The 15,305-nt window shown below is 37.3% G+C and overlaps 5 protein-coding genes across 5 annotated transcripts; 3 read left to right on the forward strand and 2 right to left on the reverse strand.

Annotated features, from left to right (window-relative positions):
* Positions 1-130: 130 nt before the first annotated feature.
* SOCG_02885 (telomere maintenance protein Ccq1) lies at positions 131-2,523 on the forward strand. Its single transcript, XM_013161375.1, has one exon. The coding sequence runs from the start codon at positions 226-228 to the stop codon at positions 2,383-2,385; it is 2,160 nt and encodes a 719-aa protein (XP_013016829.1). The 5' UTR covers positions 131-225; the 3' UTR covers positions 2,386-2,523.
* A 16-nt stretch (positions 2,524-2,539) lies between these two features.
* SOCG_02886 (ubiquitin carboxy terminal hydrolase Ubp22) lies at positions 2,540-6,212 on the reverse strand. Its single transcript, XM_013161376.1, has 3 exons — positions 6,072-6,212; positions 5,914-6,016; positions 2,540-5,871 (listed from the first exon to the last, which is right to left on the reverse strand). Exons 1-3 carry the CDS (start codon positions 6,072-6,074, stop codon positions 2,657-2,659), a joined length of 3,321 nt encoding a protein of 1,106 aa, XP_013016830.1. The 5' UTR covers positions 6,075-6,212; the 3' UTR covers positions 2,540-2,656.
* Positions 6,213-6,420: 208 nt separating this feature from the next.
* Positions 6,421-8,584, forward strand: SOCG_02887 (splicing factor Prp45). The gene is made up of 5 exons (XM_013161377.1): positions 6,421-6,569; positions 6,614-6,778; positions 6,823-6,877; positions 6,930-8,246; positions 8,299-8,584. Exons 1-5 carry the CDS (start codon positions 6,541-6,543, stop codon positions 8,386-8,388), a joined length of 1,656 nt encoding a protein of 551 aa, XP_013016831.1. The 5' UTR covers positions 6,421-6,540; the 3' UTR covers positions 8,389-8,584.
* A 120-nt stretch (positions 8,585-8,704) lies between these two features.
* Positions 8,705-14,591, forward strand: SOCG_02888 (septin Spn6). Its single transcript, XM_013161378.1, has 2 exons — positions 8,705-8,914; positions 8,969-14,591. The coding sequence occupies exons 1-2, from the start codon at positions 8,856-8,858 to the stop codon at positions 10,047-10,049; spliced, it is 1,140 nt and encodes a 379-aa protein (XP_013016832.1). The 5' UTR covers positions 8,705-8,855; the 3' UTR covers positions 10,050-14,591.
* Positions 10,083-14,144, reverse strand: SOCG_02889 (uncharacterized protein; the record flags this gene model as incomplete). Its single annotated transcript, XM_013161379.1, has 1 exon — positions 10,083-14,144. The coding sequence occupies one exon, from the start codon at positions 14,142-14,144 to the stop codon at positions 10,083-10,085; it is 4,062 nt and encodes a 1,353-aa protein (XP_013016833.1).
* Positions 14,592-15,305: the final 714 nt, after the last annotated feature.

The raw sequence follows: 15,305 nt of genomic DNA on the forward strand, positions 1-15,305 counted from the left end.
GTTTTAGTACGAAAACCAGTGATAAGGAACTACTGTAAAATGCAGTAAATGCTAAATAAACATTTTTTGTACGCGTTTTTCATCCATACAACATTGGGCTTGCAGGTTCTATAGATTGGATCTATAGAAGGTGCTTTTCAAGGGTAAGCGTACAATAAGTGCTATCGTAAATCTGGGCTTGCGAATTGAAAAGTCACTACTAAGAAATTCTGGCTGTTTTAAGTGATGAGTGAGTATCAGGAGCTTACGGATTCCACGATTGTGAATGAAAGTGATACCAAATACGAAATATACATTCCATCCAATGATTCAAAAAAATGGATCTCCAAAGAGGAATGTCCTGGATTTTTAGAAGACGCTTGGCTTTTGAAGGGAACTGGTCATAAACGCAAGCTAGATCAGTCTTTGGATTCTCCTTTGGATACTGAACAACCTCCGCTCAAACAACATGAGGTAAATTTCCTCCATCATGATTTTGATGCAACAGAAAATGAGTTTTTGACGCAAGATGTCGGTGACTATCCATCAACGCAGCAACTATTCCCTAATAAGTCTTCGAACTCAGATTCGCTATCACTGCCTTCTTCAGGAGTTCCCAAACCCAATTATTCCATTTTAGATGTGGGTCTTTATATGTCCCCCATCCAGCAGAGAATGATGCACCGCCTTGTCCAATACTTTGCTTTTTGCATCGATCATTTTTGTTCAGGACCAAGCGATGCGCGCATACAAGAAAAGATTCGCTTATTTCTTCAGTCAGCTCACAAGATTGCAAAACACCCAAAACTTTACGAAAGGAAAATTCATGATAGCTCACACTCGTCATCAGCTAAACCGAACGAGGATAATTTTCTCAGTGCCCCAGACATATCTGACGACGCCAATGCCTCTTCCAAATTTCTTTTCGTAAAGAAGTTTTTGGAATCCATTTCACCGAAGCTTCACACTCCAATTTTTTGCTTTGTTTCTAATGATGTTCTTGGCAATTTACTTACGACTTGGTTATCATCAGTATCTATTTCAACGCAATCTTGGTCACCAGACGTAGATATTCAAAAGAACAACGACGTTTCATTCTGGGTCTGCTCATCGAGGCATGCCTCGTCTACGGCTAGTCTTTTTAATTCTGATATGCATTTTGGCGCTGTAATTTTTTACGATATGGATGCCTATATGGGTGTTAGTAGCGTAATTTCTTATTTTCCTTGTCCAATTCTTCGACTTCTTCATATCAATTCTGTGGAACATGTCATCAGAAGCTTTCAATCTTCTTACAATGCAAGTTTTCTTGTAAATATCGTCGGTGTATTAGCTACTCTTAATTCCTCTGCCGAAGAAAACGCTCAAGTTACAGATCTGAATGTGCTTTCACATCGTGCCCAGAATAGCGGTGTTATTGCTGATGCTGATGCAAAGACGGCGCACTTTACCGACGTTACAAATGAATATGCAGATAAAGTAGCTGAATGGATTGCTAATGACGCATCACCCAATTCTTGGCCGTTGCAGCCTTTAGTAGATCTTGCTTATTTGGCTGTTGCAGAACCCAAACCTTCTCAAGATTCCCCTTCTTGCGTCAATGAAACTGTCTCAAAATATTCAGATGACAATCCTTTCACCTTTCAAGTATCTCAAACGCCTTCCAAAGAATCCCAGGAAGTAGCCGGTTCCTTTTCAAATCCAACAACTAAATCATTCACTTCTCAGCAAGGACCAGATGCCTCTGAATTCGGGCAAAATTATGATTTACAAGGTGCAGCTGTCCAATATTTACAGAGAAGATTACGGATGGTGGAAGATGAATTGCACGAAGCTGTCAACCTAAAGAATATGAAGCAAACACATGCTGATGAACTGGAACAACAAATAGCTAAACTTACAGACACTTTGCAGGATTATCGAGAACAAATACGAGAATTCAAAATTGAACTTGAAAAATCACGTCAAAAGTTGGAGACTAGCAAGAAGAACGATTCCGAACGTTTAAAAGAAATTGCTGATTTAAAACAACAAATTACGCATTTATCGAAAGAATTGGATTTTGGTTTTAAATACATTCAAGATATTCCAGAAGAAGAAATTCGTGGCCAACTGGTGGAATCCAATGAACAGAAGTATAAACTTATTCAACTTAATAAAACGCAGAAAGAAGATTTGGATTTTATTACACAGCAATATCAGAATGCTTCTACTTCTGCTAGCGAACAAAGCAAGGAAGTTGCCAGATTACGAGTTGAAAATGAACGACTCAAGACAATTAATGATAAAGCAATGGAGGAGGTAAAATCGTATAGTGACGCTAGAGCCGACGCTTTGCTTGCGAAAGTTTCATCACTTGAAGAATCCCTTGCCATCCTAAAAAACAAGACCCTACCACCGCTATAAATTAGATGAAGCATACAGTGAATGGAACATCCCAATTCTGCCTATTATTTTCTTAATGTTCTAGTTAATGATCCCCCCTTTCAATTTAAATGTCTTTTTCTTCCTTTTCTTTAGATAATAATTCATTAATTTTATTTATTTCTTTATATAGGAAGAGACAGATGGTATTAACATTAGTAGCTAAAGTAGTCGGCACATACACAGTGATAGTGGAATCGATAGGGAGTTAATAAATAAGCAGCATAAAACACAAAAGCATTATTTGCATTTTTTAACCCTTCATTTGGATCGCTCGGTCTAATATTGTAGGCTTTCTAATTTCTTTTTTAGCTCTATCCATAGCCAGAGTGCCGTTACACCCTGCAAGAAGTTCGAAAACATCATCGTCATCATTCAAATATACAACCGCATTTCTATCAAAATCAATTATAGCAAATTTAATCACAGAAAAAATGTTGTCAGGGTACATAGTTCGAAAACGCAACCGTTCTCTAGTAATAGCAAATTTTTCTCCAGGCTTAATCACAAATTTGAAAGGAATACTATGCATTCGAGCAACATCTTTATGGAAATGGCAAACAACTATGACTCGTTCATTTTCTTGTAGACATAGTTCTTCTTCAGGTATTATTTCCCCAATAATCCTTGCGAAAGGATTCAACGATCTTAACATTGTTCGCATATTTATGTCTCGATACCATTTGTGTTCCAAAATTTCATAAAAGCGTACCTTGTGGTTAGGTACCTCTAGTTCCGGATATTTTTGAGAAATAGCGTTAAATATGTCAGAGACGTTTCCGATTTTATTAATGTAAACATCAATTAACTCTGCGTTTGCAAGACCTTCGAAAAGCCATGTAACACGCAAAAGTCGCTTCTTATCCAAATCAGAAAGACTTACGTTCATAATTTCGTAAAATAGTATATTTGATACAGTATCTTCTTCAGAAGCGTGCATTATTTCGTAGAGAGTAATATTTGGATTGTTCGGAACAACCATGTTAGCGGCGTATGCAAGAGGACTGCAAGTTGTAAGTCGAATATGATCAGCATATGTATTTAGCTTTTCTGCTAATTCTTCACAAAGCTTAACCAGTTTTATGCGGCGGTCAAGTACAAGTTCAAATTCGAGAATGCTTTCTTGATCAATAAACCTTGGTCGAAAAGTTATGACCACTCGATTTGCCATGAAATCATACAGCTTGGCGGCTGTAGCGAATTTATTGTTTGCTTGATCGTTATCTTCTGGATTTCTAGTTTCAAAACAAATAATATCACCAGTGCCAAGTTCGCCTTCGGCAAATGTTTTATTTAATCTTAAGTATTCAATATAACCTGGCTTAACCTCCTCATACATATGTAATAAGGTATCTTTCGGCAAACCAACACGTTCACATAATTCTGGGCAAATAGATTCAAGCTTATCACTTTTTAAAACAATAAGGGTTCCGCAACCAATAATTTCTTGATTTTTTCTGTCGTAATATTTTATAAATAAAAAAATATTAGGAGAATCAAAAGAAACATTAACAAGAGGATAATTGGTTTGATTCTCAGGTAATATCTCCAAATATAAACGGAGGATATCACCTTGCGGATTCCACTTTCCCTTAGCCTCTTCAATGGAAAGATTTAGCTCATTCACAGGTTCTTCCACTCGTAAGGTATAATTTTGCCGACGTACTATATACCAAAGGCGTAAGCGACTCGCAGGAATGCCAACTCTTTCAGATACCATTGGTAATAAATTCGAAACGTTTAGTTCTTTCTTTATTCTGATATGAAGCATAGAATCTTCATCTACGGGATTGCCAAATTTTGCAAGATCAAATTCATGATGATTAGCGAAATAATCAGGAGTGATAACTTCAACTCTTGTATAGAGATGGCTTTCTAATCTTTCCTTTCGTTGTTGATCTACGAAGCGTATATTTTCATCAAGTACTTCTTTAAGGTGGTTAGGAATTACATCCTTGTGAACTGGAGCTATTAACTCATCAATCTTATCCTTTCGCAAGTACAAAAGCATGTAAGCACTCATAAATCTCTTTAGTTTAACGGCAGGTCGAAAAGGAGGATGTACGAAATAGTCTCCACCATAGTTTTCTTCCAAAACTTCCTTCAGAGTAGCAGGTGTTACTCTGGTGTCATCAAATTTATACCACTTTTCCTCTTTCTGGGGCTTAAGAAGTGCATAATAATGACCATTATCAAGATCACCAGAATGAACGAGAACTCCATGCAAGACATATTCGCAATTTTGATCTTGATCAGCCTCGGGACTTAGGAAGGCTTTCGCATTAAATTCAAGTGGAAACTCATAACGATCATTAATTTTTATCATCGTATCTCTTTCAAAGTCATATTCAAACCGTTTTAGTTGAAGATGTAAGATGGGAGGAAACGATTCAAAAATAACACCTTTCTTTGCTTCTTGGAAGCCGTACGTATCTGCGTAATAACAATTATCACCTTCCAAAGTTTCGACCTGGATATAGTCTCGGAACGAAGCCTCCAGATTCTTCATTCCTTTTACGTTTAGCTGAATATCCCAAAACTCTTCAGTGCGGGCAGATTCATAATTTACATTCATACAAGCAACGTAACTTTTCATTTTTCCACAGAAAAGATTTTTCAGCGCGTTTTCCATGGTACCTTCCATGCTTCTCTCCAAATTGTCCTGTAGAACTCGGTTAAATTCTTGAACATCGTGTTGCATAAAAGAATCTAAAGAATCCCATCCAAAAGATTTCGTCAAATCAGTGGTAGGTACAGGTTCATTCATAAATTGAAGATTGTAAAAACAGCGTTGGAGAGCATATGCAATACCATTTTTGGATTCATCCTTTTCTGTGGGAACTTGATAAACAATTTTACGGAAAGTTCCAATGATGTACAAAGACTGCAATAAAGAATTCATATAGCAAGTAGCACCCTGATTTTTCAACCCGACATATCCCGTCTTAGACTTGGAATCATAATTATTGAAGGAGTGCCATAGCACCCCAGTGGGATCATCAAGGATTCGAACAAATGCATTTATGCGTAAAGCCCCGTCTTCAACGATAGGAGGCGCAACAGGAGAATTACGTGAGAGAAGACGTTTTGTTTCGGCAAACTGGGTAAATCCCCAATCCTGAATTTCTGGAGAGTAGCGACAATGGGCAGAACTTGCGACGCGTAAGGAAGGATTTTTGACATTCGAAATAATGAGAGCGAACTGACAACATACACCGTAATCTTGACTTTCCTTATCGATTTTTGAAGGTATGTACTCTAAGAAGAGAGACGCATATCCAGAAGACGGTAAAATACCTTGTGGGAAGTAGACTATTCTAAATTGACGTCCACTGACTTCAAATATACTACTTGAAGCACGACTATCAAGTTCATGCCAGTTTTCTATTTCCCAAGAATATCCTCCAAATGCAACACCCTCATAATCAGGAAGAGCAAGTTCTAATTCCTCCTTTACTGTTTCTTCTTCTGTTGCTGTTAGTCGACCCATATTAGCAAGAGTAATCATACCTATCTGAGAATGCCGTCTCAAACTAGAGACAGATCCAATTGTCTTTGCATCAATATCGACAAGAGGAGCCTCCTGTAATTTCCATTCAGTTTCACCATTGGCCTGTTTTTATTTACTCGTTAGTAAACATTTAGTCATTGCAACAGAAGCAACGTACCATGAGAACGTCCACAGTTCTCCGTTTTCAATTAAATCTTTTCATAAAATAACAGATAGGGCTACTTCGTTACGAATTGCCTACGGGAGAAATGGCTCTGGTCACATTTTTACCGATCGAAGAGAACCCGCTGGCCTTCAGGGTACCCAAAGGCAACGTAATATTCGCATTGGGTGTGCACTACAACGCTCTACAGGGGTTTGCGGACTATAACGAACTCCGCAACGACTGTTAGTGAAGTTTAGGACGAGTTTATTATACAAATTATTTATTTACATGCGAAATTTTGAAGGAATCTAGAGTAATGTCTCAAATTTCCATTACTTAAAGATATTTTTTGAAATTCCTTACACTAGTAGGATCTTAATTGACTTCCTGATGGATTGGCAGGTCGACGTTCAAGACGCGACGCATTTCTTACCAGAGCCTATATCCACCAACAACTACGAGATTGGTAAATCTGAGCAAAATGTCACTGTTATCGAGTGAATTGGCAAGGTAAATAGTTTTTATACATTTAATGCATTTGTTAACATATTTAGGATCTTACCTAATCCTGAGTCTGATGAAGAAGAGGAAAATTCATATGTTTTCGATGAATCTCCAAAAAAGGAAAGCCAAGAGGTTATTCATAAATCGATCCCTCCTTATCTACACAGAAAAGGATGGGTTCCAACATCTCTAGAAGATTTTGCCGACGGTGGAGCGTATGTCTGGAATGAGAAAATCAAGAAACTAACATAGGAATTAGATATCCAGAAATTAACATAGCACAATATCCATTAGATATGGGAAAAAAGAGGGCGGTATGTAGTCTGAGAAATATTCATCGAGATCATCCGCTAATTTTGCATACAGAATACAAGTTCAGGAAATTCACTTGCCCTTCAGGTTAATTCCTCGGGTGGTGTCGATTATGGTGCTATTGCGCGACAAGGCCATGAGCATGGTGAGCTTGTACAATCTAGTTTCCAAGACTTAATACCCTTAAGAGCTCGCATTGGTGTTGGCGAAATCTCAGTCGAGAAGCCACCTGAAGAACAAAAGCAGCTTGTTGCAAATAAGACAAAGGCTGCTTTGGAAAAGATCGTTAATGGAAAAATATCGCAGTCGCAACCTAAAAGTGCTCTCGTACAGAAACCGGACGATCCGGTATATATCCGTTATACACCAAGTAACCAGATGGGCCAAGCCCCTAGCAAGCAAAGGATCATTAAACTCGTGACAGAAGAACAGGATCCTATGGAACCACCAAAATTTCGTCATAAAAAAGTACCTCGCGGTCCTCCTTCTCCTCCCGTGCCGGTGTTACACTCTCCCCCTCGTAAAGTGACCGCGAAGGAGCAGCAGGATTGGCAAATCCCTCCTAGTATTTCAAATTGGAAAAATCCCAAAGGATATACTATTCCTTTGGATAAGCGCTTGGCTGCTGATGGACGTGGCTTAAATGATGTAGAGATAAGCGACGGTTTCGCAAAGTTTTCTGAAGCATTGTTTACAGCAGAACGTCAAGCTCGTGAGGAAGTACGTTATCGAGCTATAATGCGTCAGAAGGTGGCAGAGAAAGAGAAGCAAGAGAAAGAACAGCGACTATTTATGCTTGCGCAGAAGGCTAGAGAAGAAAGAACAGGCCACGTTTCAAATCGCCAATCCGTCGATCGTTCACCTAGCGACGTTAATGATAAAAGATCCCGATCTGAATCCCCGGTAAATAGTGACGTGGATGTTGATGGAAACGAGGAAGAAGACGAAGGACTCCGTAGACGTGAAGAAATTCGTCGTGAAAGAAGACGCCAATACGAGAAAGAGCTTCGACTTAATAGAATGGGTGCTGAAAAGAGAGCACAGCTTAGTGGTGCGGATCGTCCTCGAGATGTGTCTGAGAGAGTAGCCCTCGGTTTATCAAAACCTTCCATGTCAAGTGAAACAATGGTCGACAGTAGATTATTCAACCAGGCTTCAGGCTTAGGCTCTGTATTTCAAGATGAGGACTCTTATAACATATATGACAAACCTTGGAGGGCTGCTCCCGCATCCACCCTTTATAGACCAGGTGCTACTTTGGGTCGGCATGTTGATGCTTCTGCGGAATTAGAACGGATAAGTTCTGAAAATCGCTATGATGTGCTAGGGTCAGTTCCCAAAATGTTTAAAGGAGCAGATGAAGCGTCACAGGTATGTGATAGTACATGTTTTCGGGTGATATTTTGTTTGCTAACTTGTATAGAATGCTTCTGGACCTGTCGTTTTTGAAAAGGACGTTGATCCTTTTGGCGTTAATAATTTTTTGGACACAGTCTCCTCTTCAAAAAAATGAAACTTTTAAAGTTTATTAATGATTTGTATATAATATGCTATGACTAGTGGACTAATGGGCTTTATTGAGCATTTCATAATAAATCGTGATTTATTTTGATTAATTGCAAATAACTATTGGAAGAGAGAGTGATTTATAATAGTTTATAGTTACAAAAGTTCTTCGGTTATGAAGACATGAAGTTGTAATCAGATACATTACTTTCTTTTAAATTACCAAGTATCATGTTCAAAATTAGATGTTTGGCGTTGTCATTCCTTTGTATTTGTTTTTCTTTGATCTGGGGACATACATCATTTTGTTTACCAGAGTCACAGAATGAGACCCCTATTTGTTTGTTTACATATGTGCTTCATATTTTCTCTTTACACAGAACTAAACTTAGCAATTGCCAGCAATCATCAACTAAAACTGAATTGACACAACAATCATTATTAATACGTTCACTGATCGATTATTGAAATAAAATGCCGCTTGTAGAAAAACCTCAGTTGCTTTTCAATCAATCAAGTTTACCAACAGACAGGTAAGATTAACCTATAATCAAAAGATCATTATAATAATTTATCATAAACATTAGGGAAACATTTATAAAAAAAGAAGAATGTTATTTCACAGTCATGCTTTGTGGTAGCTCGGGAACCGGCAAAACCACTTTCTGCAATAACTTGTTTTCTAGCTTAGTTAAGTCACCCAAGTCGGTCGATAACTTTAGTAAAGTACACAAGCAAAAGGAAGTCCATATAGAGAAGACGAAAGCTATTATCAAAGAAGATGACTTCCGACTTAATCTGACAGTACTCGATACCGTAGGCTTTGGTGATTTTATAAACAACAAGGATTGCTGGGATGTAATAACTGATTACCTTGATGACCAGCATGAGAAATATTTACTACATGACCAGCAATCATTGAGATTACAGAGAAAGGATAGCCGAGTACACCTTTGTCTATATTTCATTAAACCAGTTCCTTATGGCATGCTACCCTTAGATGTCGTGGCGATGAATAAGTTATCGAAGCACGTAAACGTTATTCCGGTTATCGCCAAGGCCGATTCCTTAACCAAACCGGAATTGGACAGCCTTAAAGGAAAGATAAACAAGATCTTACAAGCTCAAAACATCACTTTATTCTTCCCATCTGCCATCTACTCAGCTGACGAAATCGCGAAAGATCTTTCTCAAGCTTGTCCATTTGCGATTGTTGCAAGCAAGGAGGCTGTTAATGACGAGAATGAAGGTAAAATCGGTCGTAAATATCCTTGGGGAACGTCAGAAATCGAAAATGAGGATCATTGCGACTTCTCAAAACTGAAGAACCTAATTATAAACAATCACATGCTCGAATTAATACAATCGACAGAAAAAGTAATTTATGAACGCTACCGTCAGGAGCAACTAATAAATAGAAAAAATGGCATACCAAAGCTTAAGAAAGCACATTACGAACGATTGAATGAGGAAAAAGCACGCATTCAGAAGAAAGTTGAAGAAAAGTCTGTAGAACTTGAGAATACTTTTAAGGAGAGAGAAGAGAAACTTGCAGTTGTTCGTGATGACTTAAACAATGAATTAGCTGAATACCATGACAAAGTACGCATTCTTGAAACTCAACTAGATGCGCTCCGGAACTACAAGGGAAAGAATCAAAAGAAATAAGTGGAACATCGGTGAAATTTCCTAAAGGACCTTTCAACAAACATCACCTTCTTCTGATTCATCAGGTTCACTATTTACACAGTTCGTCGCTTTAAAAGCACAATCACAAGAGTATAACAGTAAATTTGAGTTTTTATCGAGTAATCCTTTTAGTTTATTTTTCATACTTATTTTCGCACTATTTCGTTTTCGAGAGGTACCTACGCATACAACTCTATCGTGCCGAACAAATGAAACGCTGTAAAATATATAGCTCTCTCGTTTCAAATTGAAATTTTCATCTTCTCTTGCCTCCTGTTCTTCCTCCTGTATAACCTTGTAGTTTGAACATCCTTGAGAGCTGAGAAGTTTATGAATTTTAGCCAAAACCAGATTTTCCTTTTGTAAATTTAAGGGATCGCCGAGCACGTCAACCAATAACGGTAGTATAAATTTAAGGCTTTCAAACGAAAAGTTAGAGTCCAAATAGATGGCGCATATAAGTGATTCAAAAATGTCAGCTATGAACTTCGGAGGATCAATTTGAAGCCAAAAATAGGGCACGTTGTTCATTTTTGCTTCTTCGATCATATCCTTGTACTCATATATTAACCTAAACATTTCGGAATTGTCATATTCAAGATACTTATGCAAGCCAAGTGTGAAAGCTACGTATGCAAGACTATGATTACATACAAAGAAGGACTTATAATTCGTTAATTCGCCGGCGGATAACTCTGGATATCTATAAAAGAGGTAGTGAACAACCAAATACTCTAGAACTGCATCACCAAGAAACTCCAGTTGTTGATATGATCCAGATAGCTCTTCTGAAGATAGCATTGTTGGATGTATAAAGGCTAAACGTAAAAGTGCATGGTTTTTAAAAGTGTAGGGAATAACACCTTCTATAAGTTTTTGATACGGGAAAACTTTAGACGAATTTAAGCTCACGTAAAATTCAATGTTAAAAAAGTTATCCCAGTCAGACCAGTTCTTCACTTCTAATGATCCAAGGCCTAAATACCTACAATACTCAAGTCCTGAATCAACGCCTCCATCCAAGAGGCAAGCACCGATAGTGGATTCAACCAAATCTGCTAACCTTTTTTTTGATAACAACTGAAACAATGGATACTTCTTTCCATCCTTCTTTTCTCTCACATATCCAAAGGGACACCACTTTCGAATTACCATGGGTTCAGATAATGCAAAACGCGATATTTGGATTTTTTTAGCACACATATACAAATTGTAATTGCTGATAATTTGCTTGCGGTGAACGTGCAATTGATATTCTTGATCATGGGTGTATTTTAAAAAAACAGTTAAAGAGGCATAAATTTTCAAAAATGAATCCCCCAAAAATTCCAAACGATCGTAATTTTCATCCATGGAAGCATTTTCAGTCGTTAAAGATTGCATTATGTGAGTCAATGAACACTTTAAACCGTGTTCACTCATAAACTCAGACGTTAGAAAAAGGGATTCCATATAATATAGTATAGAAGGAAGAAGTAAGCACGACTCTTTCAAATACTTTGACAACCCGGTAAGATATATCCGATTTAAGCGTAAAGTTGCACTCGGTTTTTTTGAATGCATGGATTGCTTTTTATTTAGTGAGTAGTTTAATTGAGAAGGCATTCTTTTGCAAACAGTGCTAAATTCCTGTTGATTCTGTTGACTGAGTGATTCAAACGAGTACAACTCGAAGATATTTTCCGGATCGCGCATCAACAATAAATTTGATTTTAGCATAGTAACGTCTTTGACTTCTTGAGCTTCTATAGAAAGACTACGAACCGCTGGCCAGGCAATAAGGTCGTTCAGTGTAAGATTATTTACACACTCTGTATTTAAAGGGGCTATCCAATATGATCGATTGGAATCATTAGCCTTAAGTGAAGAAGCCAAACCCAGTTCCAGAAGTCGTTTGGTAGAGTACTCCAGTTCTGACTTCAGTTCATCATCCATGGTATAAGGAATATCTAGTACTTCTGATTTAACAGTAACTTCATGAAAATTAGAGCGAAGTCGCATATTACTAAATTGTGGTATTCGCTGCGACTGAATAAACAGCAAAGGTTGGAATGTTTTGCCGCTACATACAGGAAACAGCTTACATGCAAAGAATTGTGTGAAATTATTCAACCAGCAAAGAGGGATTTTACGTTCAAAGACTTCATCATGCTCGATATCTCTTAAAGCTTTTTCTTCTTTTTCTTCCATATGCGCTAATTTGTTTCGGTAATCAAGAGGCTGTAAATGCTTGTTAATTAATCCACGGTTTATAAGCTCCATACACATCAAGAAAGCAGCTGAACGCTTCGCTTTCTTTGAATTGGCAGATGGAGAACCTTGTATAGTAGGCATGTTGCAGATAATTGGAAGATCAACCGTATATATGAACGATCGACCTGCCGATATACAAGTGAATCTGGGATAATAAAAAGTAATACTGTCAGCGGGCAATGTATTACAATACTGATATAAAAGTCCTATGGCCAAAAACTCAACTAGCAAAGCCCCAGTTTCATCTATTCCATGGCTAACAATATCATTCTGTGTTCTGATATTACAGCCACGAGTGTGAGCAAACTCCCGATTGGATTCAAGGCTTTCCAGTGCGGTCGCCAAAATGCGCTCCTCGTTTTGAAGCTTTTCATACTGAGCTAATTCCGCATCGTTTGCCAAAAGCATAAACTTTGAATCATGGGCTCTTGCACGGCCTTTCGACTGTACAAACTGTGTAACAGTTTGACAAGTATTGAAACGAACTACAAGATTACATGTCGGAATGTCTATTCCTTCTTCTGCTATGGACGTAGCAATGAGGATATTGTAGACACCTCGCTTGAAGTTATGAATGTTCCTTCTTTGCTCACGAAAATGCATAGATAATGATGCTATATCCGAATCTCCATGTCCAATAAATGGAAAAGGACGAATATTCTTCAGTCTTCCGGTATCATTTTTCAATTTTCGTAAGAATCTTGTAAGAGAATAAGCCGTCACTTTTCGTTCAACGAAAATCATTGTTCTGTATGTATCATTATCTTTATAAAAGTTCTCAAGAAATTCCAGGAGTGTCAATACTTTAGTGCTCGTGTCATTTCCATCTAGCTTGGGAGCTCTCAACCCAGAAAACAGTTTTAATTGCTCTTGCGACCATGCCTCCACTTGAGATATAAAACTATTGATGCATGTATTGTCCTCAATCGATAGCTTTCCATCAAAATTCTTTCTTGATTGTTTTCTTAGTAGTTCTTCAACTAGAAACTGCCAAATCTGTTCACCAAACCAAACACCTAATTCCATAATCTCACTTTGGGCAGCTTTACACGCCCTCATCACATACTTACAGCCTGAAAAAACTGTTTCACACATGCATATGATTGGGTTTTTTGATGCATCGATTTCTAGATTTTTGTAAGTGACAACAAATTCTTTTGTCATAGGGATATGCTGAGAAAGACGATTATTTGACACAACGTAAGCTTTGGCATCAAATAATTCCTCCCACTCAAAAATTCTTTTCAAAGGATTTCGTGCTTTCCCGGTGTACGGTGAAGCTGTCATACCAAATATGCTCGGAAGACTCTTTTCGAGTATCGTTGTCGCTTTGGCAACATGGTAGAAGTCAATCAAAATACGAGCATATGCATGATTTTTTATAGCATGATGGCATTCATCAAATACGAGAATGTCAAAATCAAGAATTGAGAGGAAGCCTCGCGCCAAGCAAAGATAGAACAAATCGGCCGTAATGACAATTACTTCATAATTCATCTTTACATCGTAAAAAATTTCTTCGCACATTTTTAGAGAAATCTCCCCGTATAACATACCTATGCGAAACGGAAGCTGTGATTTCAAATAATCAGCTTGTTGTATGACCAATGGAACCGTATTAACAAGAAATACTGATAAACGCTTTTGTTGTTTATTTCCTTCTAGCAATTGCTTTTCTTGTTTCTCTTTAATTAACTTCACGGCTAGCAATGTTTTACCGGCTCCAGTTGCCATGACTAGTAAAGTATTTTGCTGCTTCGCAACATCAAAGATATCTCGCTGATATTCTCTTAAAAGTTGAAAAGAGTTTACTTCTTTCATTGTTACGGATTTACTGTGATGAAGGCCATGTATATCGTGCAATGATAAATCATCAATTTTAGAGGAATTGACACCCTTTTTTTACTTAAAAAAAATTCGAGGAAGAGCTCTTGATATTAACTGAATGGATGTCGTGTCCCTTGATTTGAAAACGAAGTCTTAACATGGAAAGAATGAAATGCACGCTTTTCTCCAAATAATGATCATATAGTTGCAGGTGAACTTCGTGAAAAATACCAAAGGAAATTTTATAAATAAGACGTTTCTCTTTATATCATCTTTTTACCTCACGATTGTATTTTTACATTCATAAATGGATACGGTAAAAGCGTCGTAGGAAAGCGTAATTCCAGCTTTTGCTTGAGTCACTTTTTATTCATTTCAAGAGATTTTTCCTATGATATATAAATATTTTGTACACTTAGTAATACTCTGTTAGCTCAAATTTTTTAGTTGTATTTTTCCGATTTGGCATACTGTTTGCTTTGATTACTTCGTATGTGGAAGCCTAAAGGGTTTCAGCAGAGTATAGTATAGAAGGTATATGTTTCCAAAACTTAAGTAATTTATCAATGATGAATATAATGACTCCGAACGACTTTGAGTAAAAAGACGAGTTAGTGATGCACTGGATGTGAAATGAAGCAAATAGTAAACTCATGTATAATATCGAATAAAAAGAAGCAGAAAAAAGTATGCTGATGTAAAGATTTCTGTTCAACTTCTTTACCACGTTCCCAATAAACCAATCTCAATAAACATACAAAAGCATGAGCAAATTCGTTCAGTTGTTAATCCTAGCGTCTTTTGCATCCGACATACGCATCAATCTTATTACATGCAACAAGCCGAAATCTTCAATACTTTTTGCTAAATTAATAAAATTATGAACGAAGAAACCAATGGACAAACAAAATCACTTTAAGACAATACACTATTAATACATTGATTCGTTTCAATTCTGAGAAAAGTTGTCAAACATAGCAATCCAACGTAGCAGACTTATTAAATTATAATTCAGAAACCAAAGGTTTTATTTTTTATCCAACGAAAATCTCGTCGAGAATATGCATGTAGTTTACTTGATCCAAACTAACAGTCATTTCAAGGAAAATTTGGAATATATGAAATATGCAGAAACATGATCCTATCGTAAATATA

This window comes from Schizosaccharomyces octosporus (genome assembly GCF_000150505.1).
Source record: "Schizosaccharomyces octosporus yFS286 unplaced genomic scaffold supercont6.1, whole genome shotgun sequence".
Classification (NCBI taxonomy): Eukaryota; Fungi; Ascomycota; class Schizosaccharomycetes; order Schizosaccharomycetales; family Schizosaccharomycetaceae; genus Schizosaccharomyces; species Schizosaccharomyces octosporus.

Excerpts from the sequence above, each read along its gene's own strand:
- SOCG_02886 (XM_013161376.1), bottom strand. Across the intron at positions 5,872-5,913 it reads GAGACGGCATTCTCAGATAG|AAGAAGAAACAGTAAAGGAG; the intron begins GTATGATTACTC and ends TAACAGCAACAG.
- SOCG_02887 (XM_013161377.1), top strand. The coding sequence starts at position 6,541 with ATGTCACTGTTATCGAGTGAATTGGCAAG. Across the intron at positions 6,779-6,822 it reads GATTTTGCCGACGGTGGAGC|ATATCCAGAAATTAACATAG; the intron begins GTATGTCTGGAA and ends CATAGGAATTAG. Across the intron at positions 8,247-8,298 it reads GAGCAGATGAAGCGTCACAG|AATGCTTCTGGACCTGTCGT; the intron begins GTATGTGATAGT and ends TAACTTGTATAG.
- SOCG_02888 (XM_013161378.1), top strand. The coding sequence starts at position 8,856 with ATGCCGCTTGTAGAAAAACCTCAGTTGCTTTTCAATCAATCAAGTTTA. Across the intron at positions 8,915-8,968 it reads TCAAGTTTACCAACAGACAG|GGAAACATTTATAAAAAAAG; the intron begins GTAAGATTAACC and ends CATAAACATTAG.
- SOCG_02885 (XM_013161375.1), top strand. The coding sequence starts at position 226 with ATGAGTGAGTATCAGGAGCTTACGGATTCCACGATTGTGAATGAAAGT.